The sequence below is a fragment of the Ceratotherium simum genome, chromosome 25, assembly GCF_057802395.1.
Source record: "Ceratotherium simum simum isolate JZ-2026a chromosome 25, ASM5780239v1, whole genome shotgun sequence".
Taxonomy (NCBI): domain Eukaryota; kingdom Metazoa; phylum Chordata; class Mammalia; order Perissodactyla; family Rhinocerotidae; genus Ceratotherium; species Ceratotherium simum.
In genome coordinates, this window is record NC_141924.1 from 11,191,994 (window position 1) to 11,217,205 (window position 25,212).

At 51.4% G+C, this 25,212-nt stretch overlaps 1 protein-coding gene across 1 annotated transcript; it reads right to left on the reverse strand.

Moving 5' to 3' along the window:
• Positions 1 to 634: 634 nt before the first annotated feature.
• Positions 635 to 25,212, reverse strand: LOC101402772 (DNA dC->dU-editing enzyme APOBEC-3F). The gene is made up of 13 exons (XM_087448588.1): positions 25,014 to 25,212; positions 23,581 to 23,737; positions 22,055 to 22,331; positions 21,721 to 21,835; positions 18,303 to 18,309; positions 17,926 to 17,981; positions 14,350 to 14,506; positions 12,835 to 13,102; positions 12,500 to 12,615; positions 8,666 to 8,721; positions 5,090 to 5,246; positions 3,576 to 3,843; positions 635 to 3,356 (listed from the first exon to the last, which is right to left on the reverse strand). The coding sequence occupies exons 1-13, from the start codon at positions 25,025 to 25,027 to the stop codon at positions 3,241 to 3,243; spliced, it is 1,764 nt and encodes a 587-aa protein (XP_087304714.1). The 5' UTR covers positions 25,028 to 25,212; the 3' UTR covers positions 635 to 3,240.

Genomic DNA, 25,212 nt, shown 5'->3' on the forward strand with positions numbered 1-25,212 from the left:
CCCTCCTCATCGAATCCTAAATTACACACAGGCAGACCTGGCTTTACTGCGCTCCGCAGACACTGCATTCTTTACAGATTGAAGGTTTGAGGCAACCCTGCGTCGAGCAAGTCAATCTGCGCCATTTTTCCAACAGCATTTGTTACTTCGTGTCTCAGTGTCACATTGTGGTAATTCTCACAATGTTTCAAGCTTTTTCATTATTATTCTATTTGTTATGGTGATCTGTGGTCAGTGGTCTTGGATGTTACCATTGTAATTGTTTTGGGGGTGCCACGCACCGCACCCATCTAAGACAGCAATCTTAATCGGTAAATGTTGTCTGCGTTCCGACAGCTCCACTGACCGGCTGTTCCGCCGTCTCTCTCCCTCTCCACGGGCCTCCCTCTTCCCTGAGACACAACAATATTGAAATTAGGCCAATTAATAACCCTACAATGGCCTCTAAGTGTTTGAGTGAAAACAAGGGTCTCATGTCTCTCACTACAAATCAAAAGCTAGAAACGATGAAGGCAGTAGAAAGCCGAGATAGGCCCAAAACTAGGCCTCTTGCGCCAAACAGTTACCCAAGTTGTGAGTGCAAAGCAGAAGTTCTTGAAGGAAATTAAAAGTGCTACTCCAGTGAACACGTTAATGATAAGAAAGTGAAACAGCTTTATTGCTGATATGAAGAAAGTCGTAGTGGTCTGAATAGAAGATCAAAGCAGCCACAACATTCCCTTAAGCCAAAGCATAATCCAGAGCAAGGCCCTGACTCTCTTCAATTCTGTGAAGGCTGAGAGAGGTGAGGAAGCTGCAGAAGAAAAGTCTGGGGCCAGCAGAGGTTGGTTCACGAGGTTTAAGGAAAGACGCCGTCTCCATAACATAAAAGTGCAGGGTGAAGCAGCAAGTGCTGATGTAGAGGCTGCAGCAAGTTCTGCAGAAGATCTAGCCGGGATAATTAGTGAAGGTGGCTACACTAGACAACAGACTTTCAGTGTAGATGAAACAGCCTTCTATTGGAAGGAGATACCATCTAGGACTTTCATAGCTGGAGAGGAGAAGTCAATGCCTGGCTTCAAAGCTTCAAAGGACAGGCTGACTGTCTTGTTAAGGAGTAATGCAGCTGGTGACTTTAAGTAGAAGCCAGAGCTCATTTACCATTCTGAAAATTCTAGAACCCTTGAGAATTATGCTAAATCTACTCATCCTGTGCTGTACAAATGGAACAACAAAGCCTGAATGCCAGCACTTCTGTTTACAACATGGTTTACGAAATTTTTTTAAGCCCACTGTTGAGACCTACTGCTCAGAAGAAAAGATTCCTTTCAAAATACGACTGCTCATTGACAATGCACCAGGTCACCCAAGAGCTCTGATGGAGATGGACAATGAGGTTAATGTCGTTTTCATGCCTGCTAACACAACATCCATCCTGTAGCTGGTGGATTAAGGAGTAATTTCGACTTTCAGGTGTTATTATTCAAGAAATACATTTCAGAAGGCTATAGCTGCCATAAAGGGTGATACCCCTGAGAGATTTGGGCAAAGCAAACTAAAAGCCTCTGGAAAGGATTTACCACTCTAGGTGCCATTCAGAACATTCATGATTCATGGGAAGAGGTCCAAATATCAATATTAACAGGAGTTTGTGTGACTGAACCAATGTGAGTTCACTTCTTGGTGAGTTGAAATCAGAGCCTTCACCAGAAATGGTTGTCTCACAGAGTAAACCTTATTTGCAACAAATAAGGAGACCACAGAGAACCATTTCCAAAGCTGTGGCTCCCCAAGTAAGGGAACGTGGATGCTTTTTATTTGAGGAGGGAATGAATAATCAAACGGGAAGTTTCATCCTTCATGTAGAGGTGGGTATAAGCTCGCCCCATCTCCTTAGGTGTCTGTGCTTCCTCTGTGCCTAAAAGTGTGCTGTTCCCCCCGCCGGCTGGGAGTTTTACCGTGTTAATGAAGCAAAGGTTGCTCTAGGGTTCTTCTTGGTTATTCTGCACACGCTTCAGTCGTGCAGCGCGGTCTGGACCAGTTCAAGGCGGTTGGTGTCTGTATCTCCTTCCTGGAACATAGCTGAGACAAACAACATCAAGGACCTTAGAGACAGGGACGCCTGCACTCCTCAGCAAGACAGGAGACATAGGCCAGAGTCCACGGCCTGTGACATTTGGAAGACGTTGATTCCAACCCGCGTGGGTGACTTTGGGGAGTCCAAGACTTCAGTGGAGGAAGTAACTGCAGATGTGGTGGAAATGGCAAGAGAACTAGAATTGCAAGTGGAGCCTGATGATGTGATCGAATGGCTGCAATCTCATGATAAAACGTTCATGGATGAGGAGTTGCTTCTCGTGGATGAGCAAGGAAAGTGGATTTATGAGATGGAATCTACTCCTGGTGAAGACGCCGTGAAGCTTGTTGCGGTGACAATACAGGATTTAGAATATTTCTGAAACTCTGTTGGCAAAGCAGCGGCAGACTTTGAGAGGATTGATTCCGATTCTGGAAGCTGTTCCACTGTGGGGAAAATGCTATCAAACAGCATCACGTGCTACAGGGAAATCGTTTGTGAAAGGAAGAGTCAACGGATGCGGCCAACTTCATTGTGGTCTTATTTAAGAAATCGCCACAGCCACCCAGCCTTCAGCACCCACCACCCTGTCAGTCAGCACCCGTCAAGTCGCAGGGAGACCTTCCACCAGCAGAAAGATTACCACTTGCTGAAGGCTCAGAGGGTGGTTGGCATTTTTTTAGCAATAAAGTATTTTAAAATTGAGGCATATACATTGGGTTTCATTAGACATAATGCTATTGCACACTTAATAGACTATAGTATCTTGTAAATAGACCCCCGTTTTGTTTGTTTTTTTTTTTTGCAGAGCAAGATTCACCCTGAGATAACGTCTGTTGCCAATCCTCCTCTATTTTTCTGCATATGAGTCACTGCCACAGGACAGCTGGTGAGTGGAGTATGTCTGTGCCTGGGATCTGAACCCGTGAACCCAGGCCGCCAAAGCAGACTGTGCAGAACTTGAACCACTCGGCCTAGGGGCTGGGCCCTAACTACGACTTTCACATGCACTGGGAAACCAAAACTTCATGTGACTCGCTTTATTGTGATATTGGCTTTATTGTGGTGGTCTGGAACAGAACCCGCAGTATCTTCCGAGTTGTGCCTGTGTCCTTAATTCAGTACTCCAGCTCCAGCCTCTCAATGCATGACAGGACAGAGGGAGGAGGCTGAGGAGGCTCTCATCAGAGAATGTCCTCAAGCGTTGTGACCAGGATCCAATAATTTTTATTAATACCTTTCCAAGGAATGAAGCGCATTCCGTCGTGGCGCACAAAGTTGTTCCAACAATATAAAAAATCTGGGATAAAGAGGGGAGAGGGCACTCAGGTCTGGGTCTCAGGAGACCTTTCTCTCCTGACCCTCCCCCCTCATAGTCTTGTCTCCCTGTCAGGTGCCGTCAGTCCTGCCTCAGTTTACCAGGCTGTCCTCCCACATACTCACCCTGGGAGCATTCTAGGTCCCCCCACCGGACCCTAGTCCCGCCCACAGCCCTGCCCACAGCTCCCTCTGCTCTCACCACTGAAGTACATGATGGCAACCTGGACCCCTGTGCGCTTCAGGGTGCGAAGTCCCTCCTGGATTTCTGGATCCTGGAAATGGTAGAGGCGGGCTGCGAAGATGCTCAGGTTCACGTTGCTGTGCCTCTTCAGGAACTCAGCCACCTGCTGTGCACACTGGGAGCAGGGGCTCCAGGACATGAACCAGGTGACATGGTAGCGCTCGTCAGGAGACAGCCAGCCGTAGAACCAAGAGAGGAAGCAGAGTTCTACGTGGCAGCTAGAGAGCTGGGAGAGATGGAGAAGGATGGGGACCCTCTTGGCTGACAGAGCAGGCAGGGTGGCAGGGGTGGGTGGAGTGGGGAGCAGGGGCAAGTTGTTCATTGATTTATCCCTTCTTTCCATCTCTCCCCTCCCTTCTTTTGTTGTGTAGTCATCCCTTCCCACATTCAGTGACTCCTCCATTAGTTCCAACATCCATTCTCCCATTCATTCATTCTACAAGCATTCTGAGTGCCTGCTCCGGGCCAGGCCTTCTGGGGTCCAGGCTTATCCCCTGGGTGGTGTCTGCAGGAGAGGGCCCCAGAGCTGGGCTGTCCCACGTGGGAGCCACTAGCCACATGTGTCTCTTGAGCACTTCAAATGCGGCTCCTCTGAATTGAGATGTGTGGCAAAGACACACCTCATTTCAATGACTTAGTATGAACAAGAATGTAAAGTATCTCACGAAGAATTTTTATAATAATTATATGTTGAAATAATATCTTAGATACATTGCCTGACACATTACCAATAGGACTTTGATCAGTTTCTCTTACCTTTTGAACACTGGGTACTATAAACAGTTGAATGACACGTGTGATTATGTTTCTACGGGATGACACTGCTATAGCACCCCATCCCGCCACGGCTCCCTCCCCCCACAGGTCCTGAAGAGCCTGCAGTTTCTCCTGGGTGGAGAAGAGGGGGCAGGCGTGGGGTAGGAGATTTCGCAGGAGTGGGCAGTGGTTGGCGTGGGGGCCGCGGGGTGGTGGGCTTGATCTTGTAAATGCTTCTGCTGCGGTGGTCAGCCAGGGAGACCTGGGCTGAGGGTTGGAGCAGGACAGGGGGCAGGCAGCACCAGGGATATGGCTTCTCCCCATGGGATCACAGGTCCTGGACACAGAGGAGTCTGGGGTGTGGCTGTGGGAGGACCCGCCAAGCAGAGCAGTTACCAGGGCCAGAGAAAGAGTACATCAGGCGGAACTTTCTAAAGACGCTCTTTCCTCCAAGACTGCAGAGGCCAAGCTGGATGACAAGACTTGTCATCAGCAGACTGTAAACAAGGTCTTGGGGGATAAGGCAAACGCCATCGTGTATCAGGTTCCAGGAGCGTCAAGCAGGGACATCACGGGTCAAGTACTTAGGAAAATGTTGTGGGAAGAAGCACACCCCACTGACAGCCCCCCATCTGGCATGTTACTTCTTACAGTCTTTTCCGCATCCTCAACAGCCTTAGCTGCCCCCTGCAGTGGGAGTATCGTCCGGGTCATACCTGGTTTACAAAGACGCCCATGTCAACGTGGACAAGTGAGCCATACTCCTCTCTTTGCACTTGGAAGCAGAGGTAGCAGTGGTACCGACCATAGGCGTATTGCAGGTTGTCGAAGTTGAAGTAGAATTTTTGGGGATACAACCACTTCCTGGGTTTTCTGGGGGCAAAAGAGAGAAACGTGAAGACGGAGGGAGAGTCTTTGCTGGAGCTATTCCCACTGGCGTCTGCTGAACACAGCCCCTGGACCCTCGTCGGCCCTGAGCATTCCCTGCTGCCTTTCCCGGCAGGGAGACTGGGGTGAGGACGGGGAGAGGGGCAGGGACAGCAGGGACCAGTGACCTGTCCCACAGGGGCCGGCTCTGCTCCTCCCAACAGCACACCCCACCCCAGTTTTCCTGCCCACCCATTCCCAACCCAACAGAAAAACAGAACAGACTAATAAAAGCCCCTCCACCCCAAAATAATAGCTTTTAACGTTTCAGTTCAATCCGTTGCTGACTTTTCACCTATGCATTTTTTTTTTTTTAAATATCAGGTTAACACCTAAATTCAGAGTCTCAGGCTACTCTTCTAAGTGCTTGATGTGCCTCAACTCATCCACTCCTCCCGAATCCTGTGGGAGCCGTCCTCATCTGCAGAGGAGGAAGTGGGGCACGGAGAGGAGAGCAGGCTGCCCGGCCACAGGCCAGGAAGAGACGGAGCCGGGCCCCCGTCCAGCCAAGCACGCTTCCAGCTGTCCCATTCGTGCGCTTGGGGGAGTGTGCAGTCTTGATGTGGCTTTCTTGTGTACTTGATTTTAAAATACGAGCATTTCTCCTGATCATTGCGTCTTGTCTCCAGCTCCATGTTAGTGGTTGGGTTATGGGCGTGAAGCCTGGGTACCTAGCTGGTGGACATGTTGGAGAACGGTCTGCTTTACTTTTCTGCTCACAGTTGGGATCTCCTTCTAAGAGATCACTTATCTTCTTGCCTCAGAGAGCTCTTCTCGCATGGTGTTTATAGCGGTGTAAATATTAGAGAAAATCAACCGAAGTACTTTAAACTAGATACACCAACTGCTTCAATCACCCTTTAGTCAAATTCTAAGCGTTAACAGAGCACAGGAACTTCCTGAAGCCCCACAGAGGAGGCAGCCTCACACAGGCAGGGTGGGGACAGCCCAGCCACGGAGACTTTCAGACTGAGAGGTGGGCCAGGAGGACGGACAGGGCTCGGGGAGGTGCGGGAGAGGCTGATTCAGAGGCCATAGTGAGGGCATCTTCAGAACCACGCCAGGACCCCAGATGGGAGTGGGTCCTGCAGAGAAGGAGCCCAGAGAGGGAGAGAGGCAAGGCTGGGAGTAGGGAGGAGGAGGAGGCCGAGGACAGAGGTACAGCAGGGGCCACCGCGAACGAAGGCACGGCCCAGAGGAGGCCCAGCAGGACAGAGCGGGCAGTGGTACCTGGGCCAGGCCATCCGGCTGTCGTCTCCTGGGTGTGCTTGCTCCAGCCCTGCCCTTTGTTTTGGGGGCTGGAGAACCACTTCTTCTCACAGGCCTTCGCTTTAGGAAAGCCCCTTATCTGAGAGGGACCTCCCAGGCCTCTCAGCTGAGGCCCCACCTCCTTCCGGCTTTGGCACCAGAGGTGGGAGGGCCCTCAGGTGGTTAGACTTCCTCAAGCTCAGACCCACCTTCTCTCGGGCCCCACCTCGTGGCGGAGCTCGCCCTCTGATAGAGACAGGCCTGTCTGTGCAGCAGGACCCAGCGTTGTTGCAAAGGGAAAGAGAAAGTAATGATGCCAGAGAGGGGGGTGGGGCAGACCCGGTCTGAAGAGAGCAGGACAGAGGCCCCGCTCCTCTGGGGAAGGGCAGGCTGGAGCCCTCTCCACACCACCCCTGCTTTGCACTTAGTTGTCATTAGTATCCCAACAGGACTCTGGGCACGATGGGAAGTGAGGGCGGGGGTCAAGGCTCTGGGTATGTTCTCCAGCCCCGAAGAAGGCAGGCATGTGGAGCAGATCCTGTACTCCATCCTCTACCCCAATCCACCAATAGCATCGAGAGGGAGGATCATTATGCTGGCAGGTCAGATGAGTTCCCAGCGCAGAGAGGCTAAGACACTCTATCAAGGTCACACAGCAAATAAATGGCAGAGCTGGAGTGCTGTCCAGGTGGCCTGGCCTGGCTCCCTCCCCCTGGCCTCGCTCCTTCTGCTTCCTCATTGTTCCATGAAAAGGATTGAAGAGTGGCACAAGGGGAGGGTCAGGGATGGAGTACCTGGACTTCGTGTGCATCTAGAAAGGCATCTTTGTCACATGTCCACCAAGACCTCCAGATGAAAAATAAAGAGCATCTTAAAGTTGAATCCAAGGGAGGAGGTCTTAGAGCACTCGCCTGTCACCCAGAGTCTAGATTGCACACAAGCGTGCGTCCTGTAGGAACCTTTCCCAGCTTGTCACCTCTCTGTTTCCTGACCCTACACACACCCCGTTCTGCCCCACAGGCCCTGGGATGGCCCCCGGGGTAACAAGAACATGGGCAAGAGGTTAGAGGATATGCTGGAATGTTGTACCATCCACCCCCATGAGTCCTAATGTCCGGGGGCCACAGCCAATGGATGATTCCAGAATGAGCTGGGCCCTTCCATGGAGAGTCTGCACACTGAGTTGTTGGTCAGACTCAAACATCTAAGTCACTCCCGGCCTGAGAAGCAGGAAGGATGCACAGGAAGGCTGACACCCTCTGCCGGCCTTTGCCTAGTGACAAAGGAAAGGCCTGGAGAATTGCTGCGAGCCGTCTGAGATGGGGGAGAATGGAGATGTGCCAGGACTGGGACAGTGACTGTCTTGGAGGAGACATCTTGAGGTCCCATGAGTCTCTACGACTGGCCTTCTGCCTTGTTCTTTTCCTCCAGTTGGTGGAGACATTCTGAGCCGGCCACTTTGGCCCGTTTTGATGGCGGAGACGGTCAAGAGGTGCGTCACCCCCGTCCATGTCTCCCTCCTTGGAGGAAACGTGGAAATGCAGAGCATCGAGATGGGTGAGCTGAGGCAGCCAGAGGGCCCCTGGATTCTGCCCTAGACCCCCAGGCAGCCATGCGGACTGGGAGGGGGTGTGAAGAGACGGGTGTCTGCTGTCACTGACAATTCACACCGCGATGGCCAATCGGAGGGAGAAACAGCTGGTCCGCATGGGACCGAAGGCATTCTCCACCACGATTTTATGGATGGATCCCAAACGAACCCCTTCGCTCTTCCTTTTCCTTCCTCTGCCTCTGCCGGCCCAGAACCACACTGTGTCAGGGTCTCTCGCTCCCCTTTCGCTGTGCCACGGGCCAGACCACCCCATCTGGAACCTCTGCTGAGCTCCCCCCCAGTGCCTTTGCATGGCAGCTGGCTCTGGGCTCAAAGAACCAGGTGTTCACTCCTGATTTCCCCTGAGGGCCTGAGCTGCTGTGTCTCTGACCTGCTTATCAGCTGCCGTCCATTTTCTCGTCTGCTTTTTGGAAAAGCTCTGATAATCTCAATCCTCACATACCCCACCCTACTTTTTTCTAAACGCTTATTTAAATTTAACTGTTCCTTTTTTTTTCTCGCTCACTCTCCATCACCATCCCTAGGCCGCATCCCCTCCAGAGCTTCTCCTCTGGCAGCAATCTGGGAGCAGGACCAGGGATGAGGGGGGTGGGGGCGGGGGTGATGACGGAGTGAGAGGCAAGGCGGGGGGTTCCAGGGGCAGCAGGGTCTGGCATGGAAGCAGGTGACTGTGACGAGAAAAGCAGCTTGGTTTTTCTGAGTTGCTGCCGAGGCATTTGCAGTATAACAAGGCTGCTGGCATTTCTAAGGACTGGACGTTTAGATGAGGACTTGAGTTTAAGATGCCTGCCATAGTTCCTGCTTTGCGTTTGCTTTTCCCGGGGAAACTTCTAAAATAGCCACTTAGATTGAAGCCCGCGAAAAGTTAGTGACCTCTGCTCACTCGTGACCTGGAATGGAGGAGGGCCCTTCCTCCGGCTCATTGCACCCCCTCGCTTCCGGGATCTGTGAGTAACAATACATCTCGTGACTCTAGTTCCCTTGTGTGGGTGCATTGAAACAGCGCCTTCCACCAAAACCCCCAAGGGGTTCCCCTCCACAAAGCGGGAGCTTGCCTGCTGTGCGAGCTACCTGTGGGCCACGTGGGGGTGGCTTGTGCCCCCTCCTCATCGAATCCTAAATTACACACAGGCAGACCTGGCTTTACTGCGCTCTGCAGACACTGCATTCTTTACAGATTGAAGGTTTGAGGCAACCCTGCGTCGAGCAAGTCAATCTGCGCCATTTTTCCAACAGCATTTGTTACTTCGTGTCTCAGTGTCACATTGTGGTAATTCTCACAATGTTTCAAGCTTTTTCATTATTATTCTATTTGTTATGGTGATCTGTGGTCAGTGGTCTTGGATGTTACCATTGTAATTGTTTTGGGGGTGCCACGCACCGCACCCATCTAAGACAGCAATCTTAATCGGTAAATGTTGTCTGCGTTCCGACAGCTCCACTGACCGGCTGTTCCGCCGTCTCTCTCCCTCTCCACGGGCCTCCCTCTTCCCTGAGACACAACAATATTGAAATTAGGCCAATTAATAACCCTACAATGGCCTCTAAGTGTTTGAGTGAGAACAAGGGTCTCATGTCTCTCACTACAAATCAAAAGCTAGAAACGATGAAGGCAGTAGAAAGCCGAGATAGGCCCAAAACTAGGCCTCTTGCGCCAAACAGTTACCCAAGTTGTGAGTGCAAAGCAGAAGTTCTTGAAGGAAATTAAAAGTGCTACTCCAGTGAACACACGAATGATAAGAAAGAGAAACTGCTTTATTGCTGATATGAAGAAAGTCGTAGTGGTCTGAATAGAAGATCAAAGCAGCCACAACATTCCCTTAAGCCAAAGCTAATCCAGAGAAAGGCCCTGACTCTCTTCAATTCTGTGAAGGCTGAGAGAGGTGAGAAAGCTGCAGAAGAAAAGTCTGGGGCCAGCAGAGGTTGGTTCACGAGGTTTAAGGAAAGACGCCGTCTCCACAACCTAAAAGTGCTGGGTGAAGCAGCAAGTGCTGATGTAGAGGCTGCAGCAAGTTCTGCAGAAGATCTAGCCGGGATAATTAGTGAAGGTGGCTACACCAGACAACAGACTTTCAGTGTAGATGAAACAGCCTTCTATTGGAAGGAGATACCATCTAGGACTTTCATAGCTGGAGAGGAGAAGTCAATGCCTGGCTTCAAAGCTTCAAAGGACAGGCTGACTGTCTTGTTAAGGAGTAATGCAGCTGGTGACTTTAAAGTAGAAGCCAGAGCTCATTTACCATTCTGAAAATTCTAGAGCCCTTAAGAATTATGCTAAATCTACTCATCCTGTGCTCTATAAATGGAACAACAAAGCCTGAATGCCAGCACTTCTGTTTACAACATGGTTTATGAAATTTTTTAAGCCCACTGTTGAGACCTGGGCTCAGAAGAAAAGATTCCTTTCAAAATACGACTGCTCATTGACAATGCACCAGGTCACCCAAGAGCTCTGATGGAGATGGACAATGAGATTAATGTTGTTTTCACGCCTTCTAACACAACATCCATCCTGTAGCCGGTGGGATCAAGGAGTAATTTCGACTTTCAAGTCTTAGTATTTAAGAAATACATTTCAGAAGGCTATAGCTGCCATAGAGGGTGATACCCCTGAGAGATTTGGGCAAAGCAAACTAAAAACCTCTGAATAGGATTTACCATTCTAGGTGCCATCCAGAACATTCATGATTCATGGCAAAAAGTCCCAATATCAACATTAGGAGGAGTTTGTGTGACTGAACCAATGTGAGTTCACTTCTTGGTGAGTTGAAATCAGAGCCTTCACCAGAAATGGTTGTCTCACAGAGTAAACCTTATTTGCAACAAATAAGGAGACCACAGAGAACCATTTCCAAAGCTGTGGCTCCCTGAGTAAGGGAACGTGGATGCCTTTTGTTTGAGGAGGGAATGAATATTCAAAGGGGAAGTTTCATCCTTCATCTAGAGGTGGGTATAAACTCGCCCCATCTCCTTAGGTGTCTGTGCTGCTTCTGTGCCTAAAAGTGTGCTGTTGCTCCCCACAGCCTGGGAGTTTTACTATGTTAATGAAGCAAAGGTTGCTCTAGGGTTCTTCTTGGTTATTCTGTACGTGCTTCAGTCGTGCAACTTGGTATGGACCAGTTCAAGGCGGTTGGTGTCTGTATCTCCTTCCTGGAACATAGCTGAGACAAACAACGTCAAGGACCTTAGAGACAAGGACGCCTGCACTCCTCAGCAAGACAAGAGACATAGGCCAGAGTCCACGGCCTGTGACATTTGGAAGACGTTGATTCCAACCCGCGTGGGTGACTTTGGGGAGTCCAAGACTTCAGTGGAGGAAGCAACTGCAGATGTGGTGGAAATGGCAAGAGAACTAGAATTGCAAGTGGAGCCTGATGATGTGACCGAATGGCTGCAATCTCATGATAAAACTTTCATGGATGAGGAGTTGCTTCTCGTGGATGAGCAAGGAAAGTGGATTTATGAGATGGAATCTACTCCTGGTGAAGACGCCGTGAAGCTTGTTGCGGTGACAATACAGGATTTAGAATATTTCTGAAACTCTGTTGGCAAAGCAGCGGCAGACTTTGAGAGGATTGATTCCGATTCTGGAAGCTGTTCCACTGTGGGGAAAATGCTATCAAACAGCATCACGTGCTACAGGGCAATCGTTTGTGAAAGGAAGAGTCAACGGATGCGGCCAACTTCATTGTGGTCTTATTTAAGAAATCGCCACAGCCACCCAGCCTTCAGCACCCACCACCCTGTCAGTCAGCACCCGTCAAGTCGCAGGGAGACCTTCCACCAGCAGAAAGATTACCACTTGCTGAAGGCTCAGAGGGTGGTTGGCATTTTTTTAGCAATAAAGTATTTTAAAATTGAGGCATATACATTGGGTTTCGTTAGACATAATGCTATTGCACACTTAATAGACTATAGTATCTTGTAAATAGACCCCCGTTTTGTTTTGTTTTTTTTTTTTGCTGAGCAAGATTCACCCTGAGATAACGTCTGTTGCCAATCCTCCTCTATTTTTCTGTATATGAGTCACTGCCACAGGACAGCTGTTGAGTGGAGTATGTCTGTGCCTGGGATCTGAACCCGTGAACCAGGCCGCCAAAGCAGACTGTGCAGAACTTGAACCACTCGGCCTAGGGGCTGGGCCCTAACTACAACTTTCACACGCACTGGGAAACCAAAACTTCATGTGACTCGCTTTATTGTGATATTGGCTTTATTGTGGTGGTCTGGAACAGAACCCGCAGTATCTCCGAGTTGTGCCTGTATCCTTAATTCAGTACTCCAGCTCCAGCCTCTCAATGCATGACAGGACAGAGGGAGGCGGCTGAGGAGGCTCTCACCAGAGAATTTCCTCAAGCGTTGTGACCAGGATCCAATAATTTTTATTAATACCTTTCCAAGGAATGAAGCGCATTCCGCCGTGGCGCACAAAGTTGTTCCAACAATATAAAAAATCTGGGATAAAGAGGGGAGAGGGCACTCAGGTCTGGGTCTCAGGAGACCTTTCTCTCCTGACCCTCCCCCCTCATAGTCTTGTCTCCCTGTCAGGTGCCGTCAGTCCTGCCTCAGTTTACCAGGCTGTCCTCCCACATACTCACCCTGGGAGCATTCTAGGTCCCCCCACCGGACCCTAGTCCCGCCCACAGCCCTGCTCCCAGCTCCCTCTGCTCTCACCACTGAAGTACATGATGGCAACCTGGACCCCTGTGCCCTCCAGGGTGCGAAGTCCCTGCTGGATTTCTGGATCCTTGAAGTGGTAGAGGCGGGCAGCGAAGATGCTCAGGTTCACGTTGCTGCACTCCTCCAGGAACTCAGCCACCTCCCGTGCACAATGGGAGCAGGGGCTCCAGGACATGAACCAGGTGACATGGTAGCGCTCGTCAGGAGACAGCCAGGAGTAGAACCAAGAGAGGAAGCAGAGTTCTACATGGCAGCTAGAGAGCTGGGAGAGATGGAGAAGGATGGGGACCCTCTTGGCTGACAGAGCAGGCAGGGTGGCAGGGGTGGGTGGAGTGGGGAGCAGGGGCAAGTTGTTCATTGATTTATCCCTTCTTTCCATCTCTCCCCTCCCTTCTTTTGTTGTGTAGTCATCCCTTCCCACATTCAGTGACTCCTCCATTAGTTCCAACATCCATTCTCCCATTCATTCATTCTACAAGCATTCTGAGTGCCTGCTCCGGGCCAGGCCTTCTGGGGTCCAGGCTTATCCCCTGGGTGGTGTCTGCAGGAGAGGGCCCCAGAGCTGGGCTGTCCCACGTGGGAGCCACTAGCCACACGTGTTTCCTGAGCACTTCAAATGTGGCTCCTCTGAATTGAGATGTGTGGCAAAGACACATCTCATTTCAATGACTTAGTATGAACAAGAATGTAAAGTATCTCATGAAGAATTTTTATAATAATTATATGTTGAAATAATATCTTAGATATATTGCCTCACACATTACCAATATGAATTTGATCAGTTTCTCTTACCTTTTGAACACTGGGTACTATAAACAGTTGAATGACACGTGTGATTATGTTTCTATGGGATCACACTGCTATAGCACCCCATCCCGCCATGGGTCCCTCCCCACACAGGTCCTGAAGAGCCTGCAGTTTCTCCTGGGTGGAGAAGAGGGGGCAGGCGTGGGGTAGGAGATTTCGCAGGAGTGGGCAGTGGTGGGCATGGGGGCCGCGGGGTGGTGGGCTTGATCTTGTAACTGCTTCTGCTGCGGTGGTCAGCCAGGGAGACCTGGGCTGAGAGCTTGGAGCAGGCCGTAGGGCAGGCAGCACCAGGGATATGGCTTCTCCCCCTGGGATCACAGGTCCTGGACACAGAGGAGTCAGGGGTGTGGCTGTGGGAGGACCCGCCAAGCAGAGCAGTTACCAGGGCCAGAGAAAGAGTACATCAGGCAGAACTTTCTAAAGATGCTCTTTCCTCCAAGATTGCTGAGGCCAAGCTGGATGACAAGACTTGTCATCAGCAGACTGTAAACAAGATCTTGGGGGATAAGGCAAATGCCATCGTGTATCAGTTTCCAGGAGCGTCAAGCAGGGACATCATGGGCCAAGGACTTAGGAAAATGTTGTGGGAAGAAGCACACCCCACTGACAGCCCCCCATCTGGTATGTTACTTCTTACAGTCTTTTCCAAATCCTCAACTGCCTTAGCTGCCGCTTGTGGTGGGAGTATCAACTGGGTCATACCTGGTTTACAAAGACGCCCATGTCAACGTGGACAAGTGAGCCATTCACCTCTCTTTCCACTTGGAAGCAGAGGTAGCAGTGGTACCGACCATAGGCGTATTGCAGGTTGTCGAAGTTGAAGTAGAAGGTTTGGGGATCCAACCACTTCATGGGGTTTCTGGGGGCAAAAGAGAGAAACGTGAAGACGGAGGGAGAGTCCTCGCTGGAGTTATTCCCACTGGCGTCTGCTGAACACAGCCCCTGGACCCTCGTCGGCCCTGAGCATTCCCTGCTGCCTTTCCCGGCAGGGAGACTGGGGTGAGGACGGGGAGAGGGGCAGGGACAGCAGGGACCAGTGACCTGTCCCACAGGGGCCGGCTCTGCTCCTCCCAACAGCACACCCCACCCCAGTTTTCCTGCCCACCCATTCCCAACCCAACAGAAAAACAGAACAGACTAATAAAAGCCCCTCCACCCCAAAATAATAGCTTTTAACGTTTCAGTTCAATCCATTGCTGACTTTTCACCTATGCATTTTTTTTTTTTTAAATATCAGGTTAACACCTAAATTCAGAGTCTCAGGCTACTCTTCTAAGTGCTTCATGTGTCTCAACTCATCCACTCCTCCCGAATCCTGTGGGAGCCGTCCTCATCTGCAGAGGAGGAAGCGGGGCATGGAGAGGAGAGCAGGCTGCCCGGCCACAGGCCAGGAAGAGACGGAGCCGGGCCCCCGTCCAGCCAAGCACGCTTCCAGCTGTCCCATTCGTGCGCTTGGGGGAGTGTGCAGTCTTGATGTGGCTTTCTTGTGTACTTGATTTTAAAATACGAGCATTTCTCCTGATCATTGCGTCTTGTCTCCAGCTCCATGTTAGTGGTTGGGTTATGGGCGTGAAGCCTGGGTACCTAGCTGGTGGACATGTTGGAGAACGGTCTGCTTTACTTTTCTGCTCACAGTTGGGATCTCCTTCTAAGAGATCACTTATCTTCTTGCCTCAGAGAGCTCTTCTCGCATGGTGTTTATAGCGGTGTAAATATTAGAGAAAATCAACCGAAGTACTTTAAACTAGATACACCAACTGCTTCAATCACCCTTTAGTCAAATTCTAAGCGTTAACAGAGCACAGGAACTTCCTGAAGCCCCACAGAGGAGGCAGCCTCGCACAGGCAGGGTGGGGACAGCCCAGCCACGGAGACTTTCAGACTGAGAGGTGGGCCAGGAGGACGGACAGGGCTCGGGGAGGTGCGGGAGAGGCTGGTTCAGAGGCCATAGTGAGGGCATCTTCAGAACCACGCCAGGACCCCAGATGGGAGTGGGTCCTGCAGAGAAGGAGCCCAGAGAGGGAGAGAGGCGAGGCTGGGAGTAGGGAGGAGGAGGAGGCCGAGGACAGAGGTACAGCAGGGGCCACCGCGAACGAAGGCACGGCCCAGAGGAGGCCCAGCAGGACAGAGCGGGCAGTGGTACCTGGGCCAGGCCATCCGGCTGTCGTCTCCTGGGTGTGCTTGTTCCAGCCCTGCCCTTTGTTTTGGGGGCTGGAGAACCACTTCTTCTCACAGGCCTTCGCTTTAGGAAAGCCCCTTATCTGAGAGGGACCTCCCAGGCCTCTCAGCTGAGGCCCCACCTCCTTCCGGCTTTGGCACCAGAGGTGGGAGGGCCCTCAGGTGGTTAGACTTCCTCAAGCTCAGACCCACCTTCTCTCGGGCCCCACCTCGTGGCGGAGCTCGCCCTCTGATAGAGACAGGCCTGTCTGTGCAGCAGGACCCAGCGTTGTTGCAAAGGGAAAGAGAAAGTAATGATGCCAGAGAGGGGGGTGGGGCAGACCCGGTCTGAAGAGAGCAGGACAGAGGCCCCGCTCCTCTGGGGAAGGGCAGGCTGGAGCCCTCTCCACACCACCCCTGCTTTGCACTTAGTTGTCATTAGTATCCCAACGGGACTCTGGGCACGATGGGAAGTGAGGGCGGGGGTCAAGGCTCTGGGTATGTTCTCCAGCCCCGAAGAAGGCAGGCATGTGGAGCAGATCCTGTACTCCATCCTCTACCCTAATCCACCAATAGCATCGAGAGGGAGGATCATTATGCTGGCAGGTCAGATGAGTTCCCAGCGCAGAGAGGCTAAGACACTCTATCAAGGTCACACAGCAAATAAATGGCAGAGCTGGAGTGCTGTCCAGGTGGCCTGGCCTGGCTCCCTCCCCCTGGCCTCGCTCCTTCTGCTTCCTCATTGTTCCATGAAAAGGATTGAAGAGTGGCACAAGGGGAGGGTCAGGGATGGAGTACCTGGACTTCGTGTGCATCTAGAAAGGCATCTTTGTCACATGTCCACCAAGACCTCCAGATGAAAAATAAAGAGCATCTTAAAGTTGAATCCAAGGGAGGAGGTCTTAGAGCACTCGCCTGTCACCCAGAATCTAGATTGCACACAAGCGTGCGTCCTGTAGGAACCTTTCCCAGCTTGTCACCTCTCTGTTTCCTGACCCTACACACACCCCGTTCTGCCCCACAGGCCCTGGGATGGCCCCCGGGGTAACAAGAACATGGGCAAGAGGTTAGAGGATATGCTGGAATGTTGTACCATCCACCCCCATGAGTCCTAATGTCCGGGGGCCACAGCCAATGGATGATTCCAGAATGAGCTGGGCCCTTCCATGGAGAGTCTGCACACTGAGTTGTTGGTCAGACTCAAACATCTAAGTCACTCCCGGCCTGAGAAGCAGGAAGGATGCACAGGAAGGCTGACACCCTCTGCCGGCCTTTGCCTAGTGACAAAGGAAAGGCCTGGAGAATTGCTGCGAGCCGTCTGAGATGGGGGAGAATGGAGATGTGCCAGGACTGGGACAGTGACTGTCTTGGAGGAGACATCTTGAGGTCCCATGAGTCTCTACGACTGGCCGTCTGCCTTGTTCTTTTCCTCCAGTTGGTGGAGACATTCTGAGCCGGCCACTTTGGCCCGTTTTGATGGCGGAGACGGTCAAGAGGTGTGTCACCCCCGTCCATGTCTCCCTCCTTGGAGGAAACGTGGAAATGCAGAGCATCGAGATGGGTGAGCTGAGGCAGCCAGAGCGCCCCTGGATTCTGCCCTAGACCCCCAGGCAGCCATGCGGACTGGGAGGGGGTGTGAAGAGACGGGTGTCTGTTGTCACTGACAATTCACACCGCGATGGCCAATCGGAGGGAGAAACAGCTGGTCCACATGGGACCCAAGGCATTCTCCACCACGATTTTATGGATGGATCCCAAACGAACCCCTTCGCTCTTCCTTTTCCTTCCTCTGCCTCTGCCGGCCCAGAACCACACTGTGTCAGGGTCTCTCGCTCCCCTTTCGCTGTGCCACGGGCCAGACCACCCCATCTGGAACCTCTGCTGAGCTCCCCCCCAGTGCCTTTGCATGGCAGCTGGCTCTGGGCTCAAAGAACCAGGTGTTCACTCCTGATTTCCCCTGAGGGCCTGAGTTGCTGTGTCTCTGACCTGCTTATCAGCAGCCGTCCATTTTCTCGTCTGCTTTTTGGAAAAGCTCTGATAATCTCAATCCTCACATACCCCACCCTACTTTTTTCTAAACGCTTATTTAAATTTAACTGTTCCTTTTTTTTTCTCGCTCACTCTCCATCACCATCCCTAGGCCGCATCCCCTCCAGAGCTTCTCCTCTGGCAGCAATCTGGGAGCGGGACCAGGGATGAGGGGGGTGGGGGCGGGGGTGATGACGGAGTGAGAGGCAAGGCGGGGGGTTCCAGGGGCAGCAGGGTCTGGCATGGAAGCAGGTGACTGTGACGAGAAAAGCAGCTTGGTTTTTCTGAGTTGCTGCCGAGGCATTTGCAGTATAACAAGGCTGCTGGCATTTCTAAGGACTGGACGTTTAGATGAGGACTTGAGTTAAGATGCCCGCCATAGTTCCTGCTTTGCGTTTGCTTTTCCCGGGGAAACTTCTAAAATAGCCACTTAGATTGAAGCCCGCGAAAAGTTAGTGACCTCTGCTCACTCGTGACCTGGAATGGAGGAGGGCCCTTCCTCCGGCTCATTGCACCCCCTCGCTTCCGGGATCTGTGAGTAACAATACATCTCGTGACTCTAGTTCCCTTGTGTGGGTGCATTGAAACAGCGCCTTCCACCAAAACCCCCAAGGGGTTCCCCTCCACAAAGCGGGAGCTTGCCTGCTGCGCGAGCTACCTGTGGGCCACGTGGGGGTGGCTTGTGCCCCCTCCTCATCGAATCCTAAATTACACACAGGCAGACCTGGCTTTACTGCGCTCCGCAGACACTGCATTCTTTACAGATTGAAGGTTTGTGGCAACCCTGCGTCGAGCAAGTCAATCTGCACCATTTTTCCAACAGCATTTGTTACTTCGTGTCTCAGTGTCACATTGTGGTAATTCTCACAATGTTTCAAGCTTTTTCATTATTATTCTATTTGTTATGGTGATCTGTGGTCAGTGGTCTTGGATGTTACCATTGTAATTGTTTTGGGGGTGCCACGCACCGCACCCATCTAAGACGGCAATCTTAATCGGTAAATGTTGTCTGCGTTCCGACAGCTCCACTGACCGGCTGTTCCGCCGTCTCTCTCCCTCTCCACGGGCCTCCCTCTTCCCTGAGACACAACAATATTGAAATTAGGCCAATTAATAACCCTACAATGGCCTCTAAGTGTTTGAGTGAAAACAAGGGTCTCATGTCTCTCACTACAAATCAAAAGCTAGAAGTGATGAAGGCAGTAGAAAGCCGAGATAGCCAAAAGCTTGGCCTCTTGCGCCAAACAGTTAGCCAAGTTGTGAGTGCAAAGAAGTTCTTGAAGGAAATTAAAAGTGCTACTCCAGTGAACACACGAATGATAAGAAAGAGAAACTGCTTTATTGCTGATATGAAGAAAGTCGTAGTGGTCTGAATAGAAGATCAAAGCAGCCACAACATTCCCTTCAGCCAAAGCTAATCCAGAGCAAGGCCCTGACTCTCTTCAATTCTGTGAAGGCTGAGAGAGGTGAGAAAGCTGCAGAAGAAAAGTCTGGGGCCAGCAGAGGTTGGTTCACGAGGTTTAAGGAAAGACGCCGTCTCCATAACATAAAAGTGCAGGGTGAAGCAGCAAGTGCTGATGTAGAGGCTGCAGCAAGTTCTGCAGAAGATCTAGCCGGGATAATTAGTGAAGGTGGCTACACTAGACAACAGACTTTCAGTGTAGATGAAACAGCCTTCTATTGGAAGGAGATACCATCTAGGACTTTCATAGCTGGAGAGGAGAAGTCAATGTCTGGCTTCAAAGCTTCAAAGGACAGGCTGACTGTCTTGTTAAGGAGTAATGCAGCTGGTGACTTTAAGTAGAAGCCAGAGCTCACTTACCATTCTGAAAATTCTAGAGCTCTTCAGAATTATACTAAATCTACTCATCCTGTGCTGTACAAATGGAACAACAAAGCCTGGATGCCAGCTCTTCTATTTACAACATGGTTTACGAAATTTTTTAAGCCCACTGTTGAGACCTGGGCTCAGAAGAAAAGATTCCTTTCAAAATACGACTGCTCATTGACAATGCACCAGGTCACCCAAGAGCTCTGATGGAGATGGACAATGAGGTTAATGTCGTTTTCATGCCTGCTAACACAACATCCATCCTGTAGCTGGTGGATTAAGGAGTAATTTCGACTTTCAGGTGTTATTATTCAAGAAATACATTTCAGAAGGCTATAGCTGCCATAAAGGGTGATACCCCTGAGAGATTTGGGCAAAGCAAACTAAAAGCCTCTGGAAAGGATTTACCACTCTAGGTGCCATTCAGAACATTCATGATTCATGGGAAGAGGTCCAAATATCAACATTAACAGGAGTTTGTGTGACTGAACCAATGTGAGTTCACTTCTTGGTGAGTTGAAATCAGAGCCTTCACCAGAAATAGTTGTCTCACAGAGTAAACCTTATTTGCAGCAAATGAGGAGACCACAGAGAACTGTTTCCAAAGCTGTGGCTCCCCGAATAAGGGAACGTGGATGCTTTTCATTTGAGGAGGGAATGAATAATCAAACGGGAAGTTTCATCCTTCATGTAGAGGTAGGTACAAGCTCACCCCATCTCCTTAGGTGTCTGTGCTTCCTCTGTACCTAAAAGTGTGCTGTTCCCCCCCGCCGGCTGGGAGTTTTACCGTGTTAATGAAGCAAAGGTTGCTCTAGGGTGCTCCTTGGTTATTCTGTACGTGCTTCAGTCGTGCAGCGCGGTCTGGACCAGTTCAAGGCGGTTGGTGTCTGTATCTCCTTCCTGGAACATAGCTGAGACAAACAACGTCAAGGACCTTAGAGACAGGGACGCCTGCACTCCTCAGCAAGACAGGAGACAGAGGCCAGAGTCCACGGCCTGTGACATTTGGAAGACGTTGATTCCAACCCGCGTGGGTGACTGTGGGGAGTCCAAGTCTTCAGCGGAGGAAGTAACTGCAGATGTGGTAGAAATGGCAAGAGAACTAGAATTGCAAGTGGAGCCTGAAGATGTGACCGAATGGCTGCAATCTCATGATAAAACTTTCATGGATGAGGAGTTGCTTCTCGTGGATGAGCAAGGAAAGTGGATTTATGAGATGAAATCTACTCCTGGTGAAGACGCCATGAAGCTTGTTGCTGTGACAATAAAGGATTTAGAATATTTCTGAAACTCTGTTGGCAAAGCAGCGGCAGACTTTGAGAGGATTGACTCCGATTCTGGAAGCTGTTCCACTGTGGGGAAAATGCTATCAAACAGCATCGCCTGCTACAGGGAAATCGTTTGTGAAAGGAAGAGTCAACGGATGCGGCCAACTTCATTGTGGTCTTATTTAAGAAATCGCCACAGCCACCCAGCCTTCAGCACCCACCACCCTGTCAGTCAGCACCCGTCAAATCGCGGCGAGAGCCTCCACCAGCAGAAAGATTACCACTTGCTGAAGGCTCAGAGGATGGTTAGCAGCTTTTAGCAATAAAGTATTTTAAAATTGAGGCATATACATTGGGTTTCGTTAGACATAATGCTATTGCACACTTAATAGACTATAGGATAGTGTAAATAGAGTTTTTTTTTTTTTGAGCTAACATTCGTTGCCAATCCTCCTATATTTTTTTGTATGTGGCTCACCGCCATAGCCTAGCTGGTGAGTGGATTAGGTCCGCACCCAGGATCCGAACCCGTGAACCCCGGCCACCAAAGCAGAGCATGCACAACTTTAACCACTCGGCCTTGGTGCCGGGCTCTAACTACAACTTTCACATGCACTGGGAAACCAAAACTCCATGTGACTGGCTTTATTGTGACATTGGCTTTATTGGGGTGGTCTGGAACAGAACCCGCAGTATCTCCGAGTTGTGCCTGTGTCCTTAATTCAGTACGTCAGCTCCAGCCTCTCAACGGATGACAGGACAGAGGGAGGCGGCTGGGGAGGCTCTCACCAGAGAATGTCCTCAAGCGTTGCCACCAGGACCATGTAATTTTTATGAATGTTTCTCCAAGGATTGAAGCACGTTTCACCGTGGTGCACAAAGTTTCTCCAACAGTGTATAAAATCTGGGATAAAGAGGGGAGAGGGCACTCAGGTCTGGGTCTCGGGAGGCCTTTCTCTCCTGACCCTCCCCGCTCATGGTCTGGTCTCCCTGCCAGATGTCGTCAGTCCTGCCTCAGTTTCCCAGGCTGTCCTCCCATGGGCTCACCCTCGGAGCATTCTAGGTCCCCCCACCGGACCCTAGTCCCGCCCACAGCCCTGCCCCCAGCTCCCTCTTCTCTCACTCCTGAAGGACATGATGGCCACCCGTGCCCCTGCGCTATCCAGGCTGCGAAGGCCCTGCTTGAATTCTGGGCGCCAGAAATAGTAGAGGCGGGCAGCGAAGATGCTCAGGTTCACGTTCCTGTGCCTCTTCAGGAACTCAGCCACCTCCTGTGCACAGTCAGAGCAGGGGCTCCAGGATATGAACCAGGTGACATGGTAATGCTTGTAACGAGACAGCCTGGCGTGGAACCAAGAGAGGAAGCAGAGTTCTGCATGGCGGCGAGTCTCGGGGTAGACCTGGGAGAGATGGAGAAGGACGGGGACCATCTTGGCTGACAGAGCAGGCAGCGTGGCAGGGCTGGGTGGAGTGGGGAGCAGGGGCATGTTGTTCATTGATTTATCCCTTCTTTCCATCTCTCCCCTCCCTTCTTTTCTTATGTAGTCATCCCTTCCCGCATTCAGTGACTCCTCCATTAGTTCCAACATCCATTCTCCCATTCATTCATTCTACAAGCATTCTGAGTGCCTGCTCCGGGCCAGGCCCTCTGGGGTCCAGGCTTATTCCCTGGGTGGTGTCTGCTGGGGAGGGCCCCAGAGCTGCGCTGTCCTACAGGGCAGCCACTAGCCACACGTATCTCCTGAGCACTTCAAATGTGGCTCCTCTGAATTGAGATGTGTGGCAAAGACACACCTCATTTCAATGACTTAGTATGAACAAGAATGTAAAGTATCTCATGAAGAATTTTTATATTAATTATATGTTGAAATAATATCCTAGATATATTGCCTGACACATTATCAATAGGACTTTGATCAGTTTCTCTTACCTTTTGCACACTGGGTACTAGAAGCAGTTGAATGACACGTGTGGTTATGTTTCTATGGCATCGGACTGCTACAGCACCCCCATCCCACCATGGCTCCCTCCCCCCACAGGTCCTGAAGAGCCTGCAGTTTCTCCTGGATGGAGAAGAGGGGGCAGGCCTGTGGTAGGAGATTTCGCAGGAGTGGGCCCTGGTTGGCGTGGGGGCCGCGGGGTGGTGGGCTTGATCTTGTAACTGCTTCTGCTGCGGTGGTCAGCCAGGGAGACCTGGGCTGAGGGCTTGGAGCAGGCCGGGGGGGAAGGCAGCACCAGGGATGTGGCTTCTCCCCCTGGGATCACAGGTCCTGGACACAGAGGAGTCAGGAGTGTGGTGGGGGGAGGACTCGCCAAACAGAGCAGTTACCAGGGCCAGAGAAAGAGTACATCAGGCGGAACTTTCTAAAGATGCTCTTTCCTCCAAGATTGCTGAGGCCAAGCTGGATGACAAGACTTGTCATCAACAGACTGTAAACAAGTTCTTGGGGGATAAGGCAAACGCCATCGTGTATCAGGTTCCAGGAGCATCAAGCAGGGACATCACGGGCCAAGGACTTAGGAAAATGTTGTGGGAAGAAGCACACCCCACTGACAGCCCCCCATCTGGCATGTTACTTCTTACAGTCTTTTCCACATCCTCAACTGCCTTAGCTCCCCCCTGCAGTGGGAGTATCATCCGGGTCATACCTGGTTTACAAAGACGCCCGTGTCAATGAGGACAAGTGAGCCATTCTCCTCTCTTTCCACTTGGAAGCAGAGGTAGGAGCAGTTCCGTCCATTGGCGAATTCCAGGTTGCGGAAGTGGAAGTAGAAGGTTCGGGGATCCAACCGATCCATGGGGTTTCTGGGGACAAAAGAGAGAAACGTGAAGACGGAGGGAGAGTGCTCGCTGGAGTTATTCCCACTGGCGTCTGCTGAACACAGCCCCTGGACCCTCGTCGGCCCTGAGAATTCCCTGCTGCCTTTCCCGGCAGGAAGACTGGGGTCAGGACAGGGAGAGGGGCAGGGACAGCAGGGACCAGTGACCCCTCCCACAGGGGCCGGCTCTGCTCCTCCCAACAGCACACCCCACCCCAGTTTTCCTGCCCACCCATTCCCAACCCAACAGAAAAACAGAACAGACTAATAAAAACCCCTCCACCCCAAAATAATAGCTTTTAACATTTCAGTTCAATCCATTGCTGACTGTTCACCTATGCATTTTTTTTTTTAAATATCAGGTTAACACCTAAATTCAGAGTCTCAGGCTACTCTTCTAAGTGCTTGATGTGCCTCAACTCATCCACTCCTCCCGAATCCTGTGGGAGCCGTCCTCATCTGCAGAGGAGGAAGAGGGGCACGGAGAGGAAAGCAGGCTGCCTGGCCACAGGCCAGGAAGAGACGGAGCCGGGCCCCCGTCCAGCCAAGCACGCTTCCAGCTGTCCCATTCGTGCGCTTGGGGGAGTGTGCAGTCTTGATGTGGCTTTCTTGTGTACTTGATTTTAAAATACGAGCATTTCTCCTGATCATTGCGTCTTGTCTCCAGCTCCATGTTAGTGGTTGGGTTATGGGCGTGAAGCCTGGGTACCTAGCTGGTGGACATGTTGGAGAACGGTCTGCTTTACTTTTCTGCTCACAGTTGGGATCTCCTTCTAAGAGATCACTTATCTTCTTGCCTCAGAGAGCTCTTCTCGCATGGTGTTTATAGCGGTGTAAATATTAGAGAAAATCAACCAAAGTACTTTAGACTAGATACACCAACTGCTTCAATCACCCTTTAGTCAAATTCTAAGCGTTAACAGAGCACAGGAACTTCCTGAAGCCCCACAGAGGAGGCAGCCTCGCACAGGCAGGGTGGGGACAGCCCAGCCACGGAGACTTTCAGACTGAGAGGTGGGCCAGGAGGACGGACAGGGCTCGGGGAGGTGCGGGAGAGGCTGGTTCAGAGGCCATAGTGAGGGCATCTTCAGAACCACGCCAGGACCCCAGATGGGAGTGGGTCCTGCAGAGAAGGAGCCCAGAGAGGGAGAGAGGCGAGGCTGGGAGTAGGGAGGAGGAGGAGGCCGAGGACAGAGGCACAGCAGGGGCGAAGGAAGGCACGGCCCAGAGGAGGCCCAGCAGGACAGAGCGGGCAGTGGTACCTGGGCCAGGCCATCTGGCTGTCGTCTCCTGGGTGTGCTTGTCCCAGCCCTGCCCTTTGTCTCCGGGGCTGGAGAACTGCTTCCTATCACAGGCCTTTGCCTTAGGAAAGCCCCTTATCTGAGAGGGACCTCCCAGGCCTCTCAGCTGAGGCCCCACCTCCTTCCTGCTTTGGCACCAGAGGTGGGAGGGCCCTCAGGT

Coding starts and splice junctions, on each gene's coding strand:
- LOC101402772 (XM_087448588.1), bottom strand. Junction 21,836..22,054: donor GGCCATCATGTCCTTCAGGA/GTGAGAGAAGAG, acceptor TCTTTATCCCAG/ATTTTATACACTGTTGGAGA. Junction 14,507..17,925: donor CCTAGGGATGGTGATGGAGA/GTGAGCGAGAAA, acceptor TTTTGCCCCCAG/AAACCCCATGAAGTGGTTGG.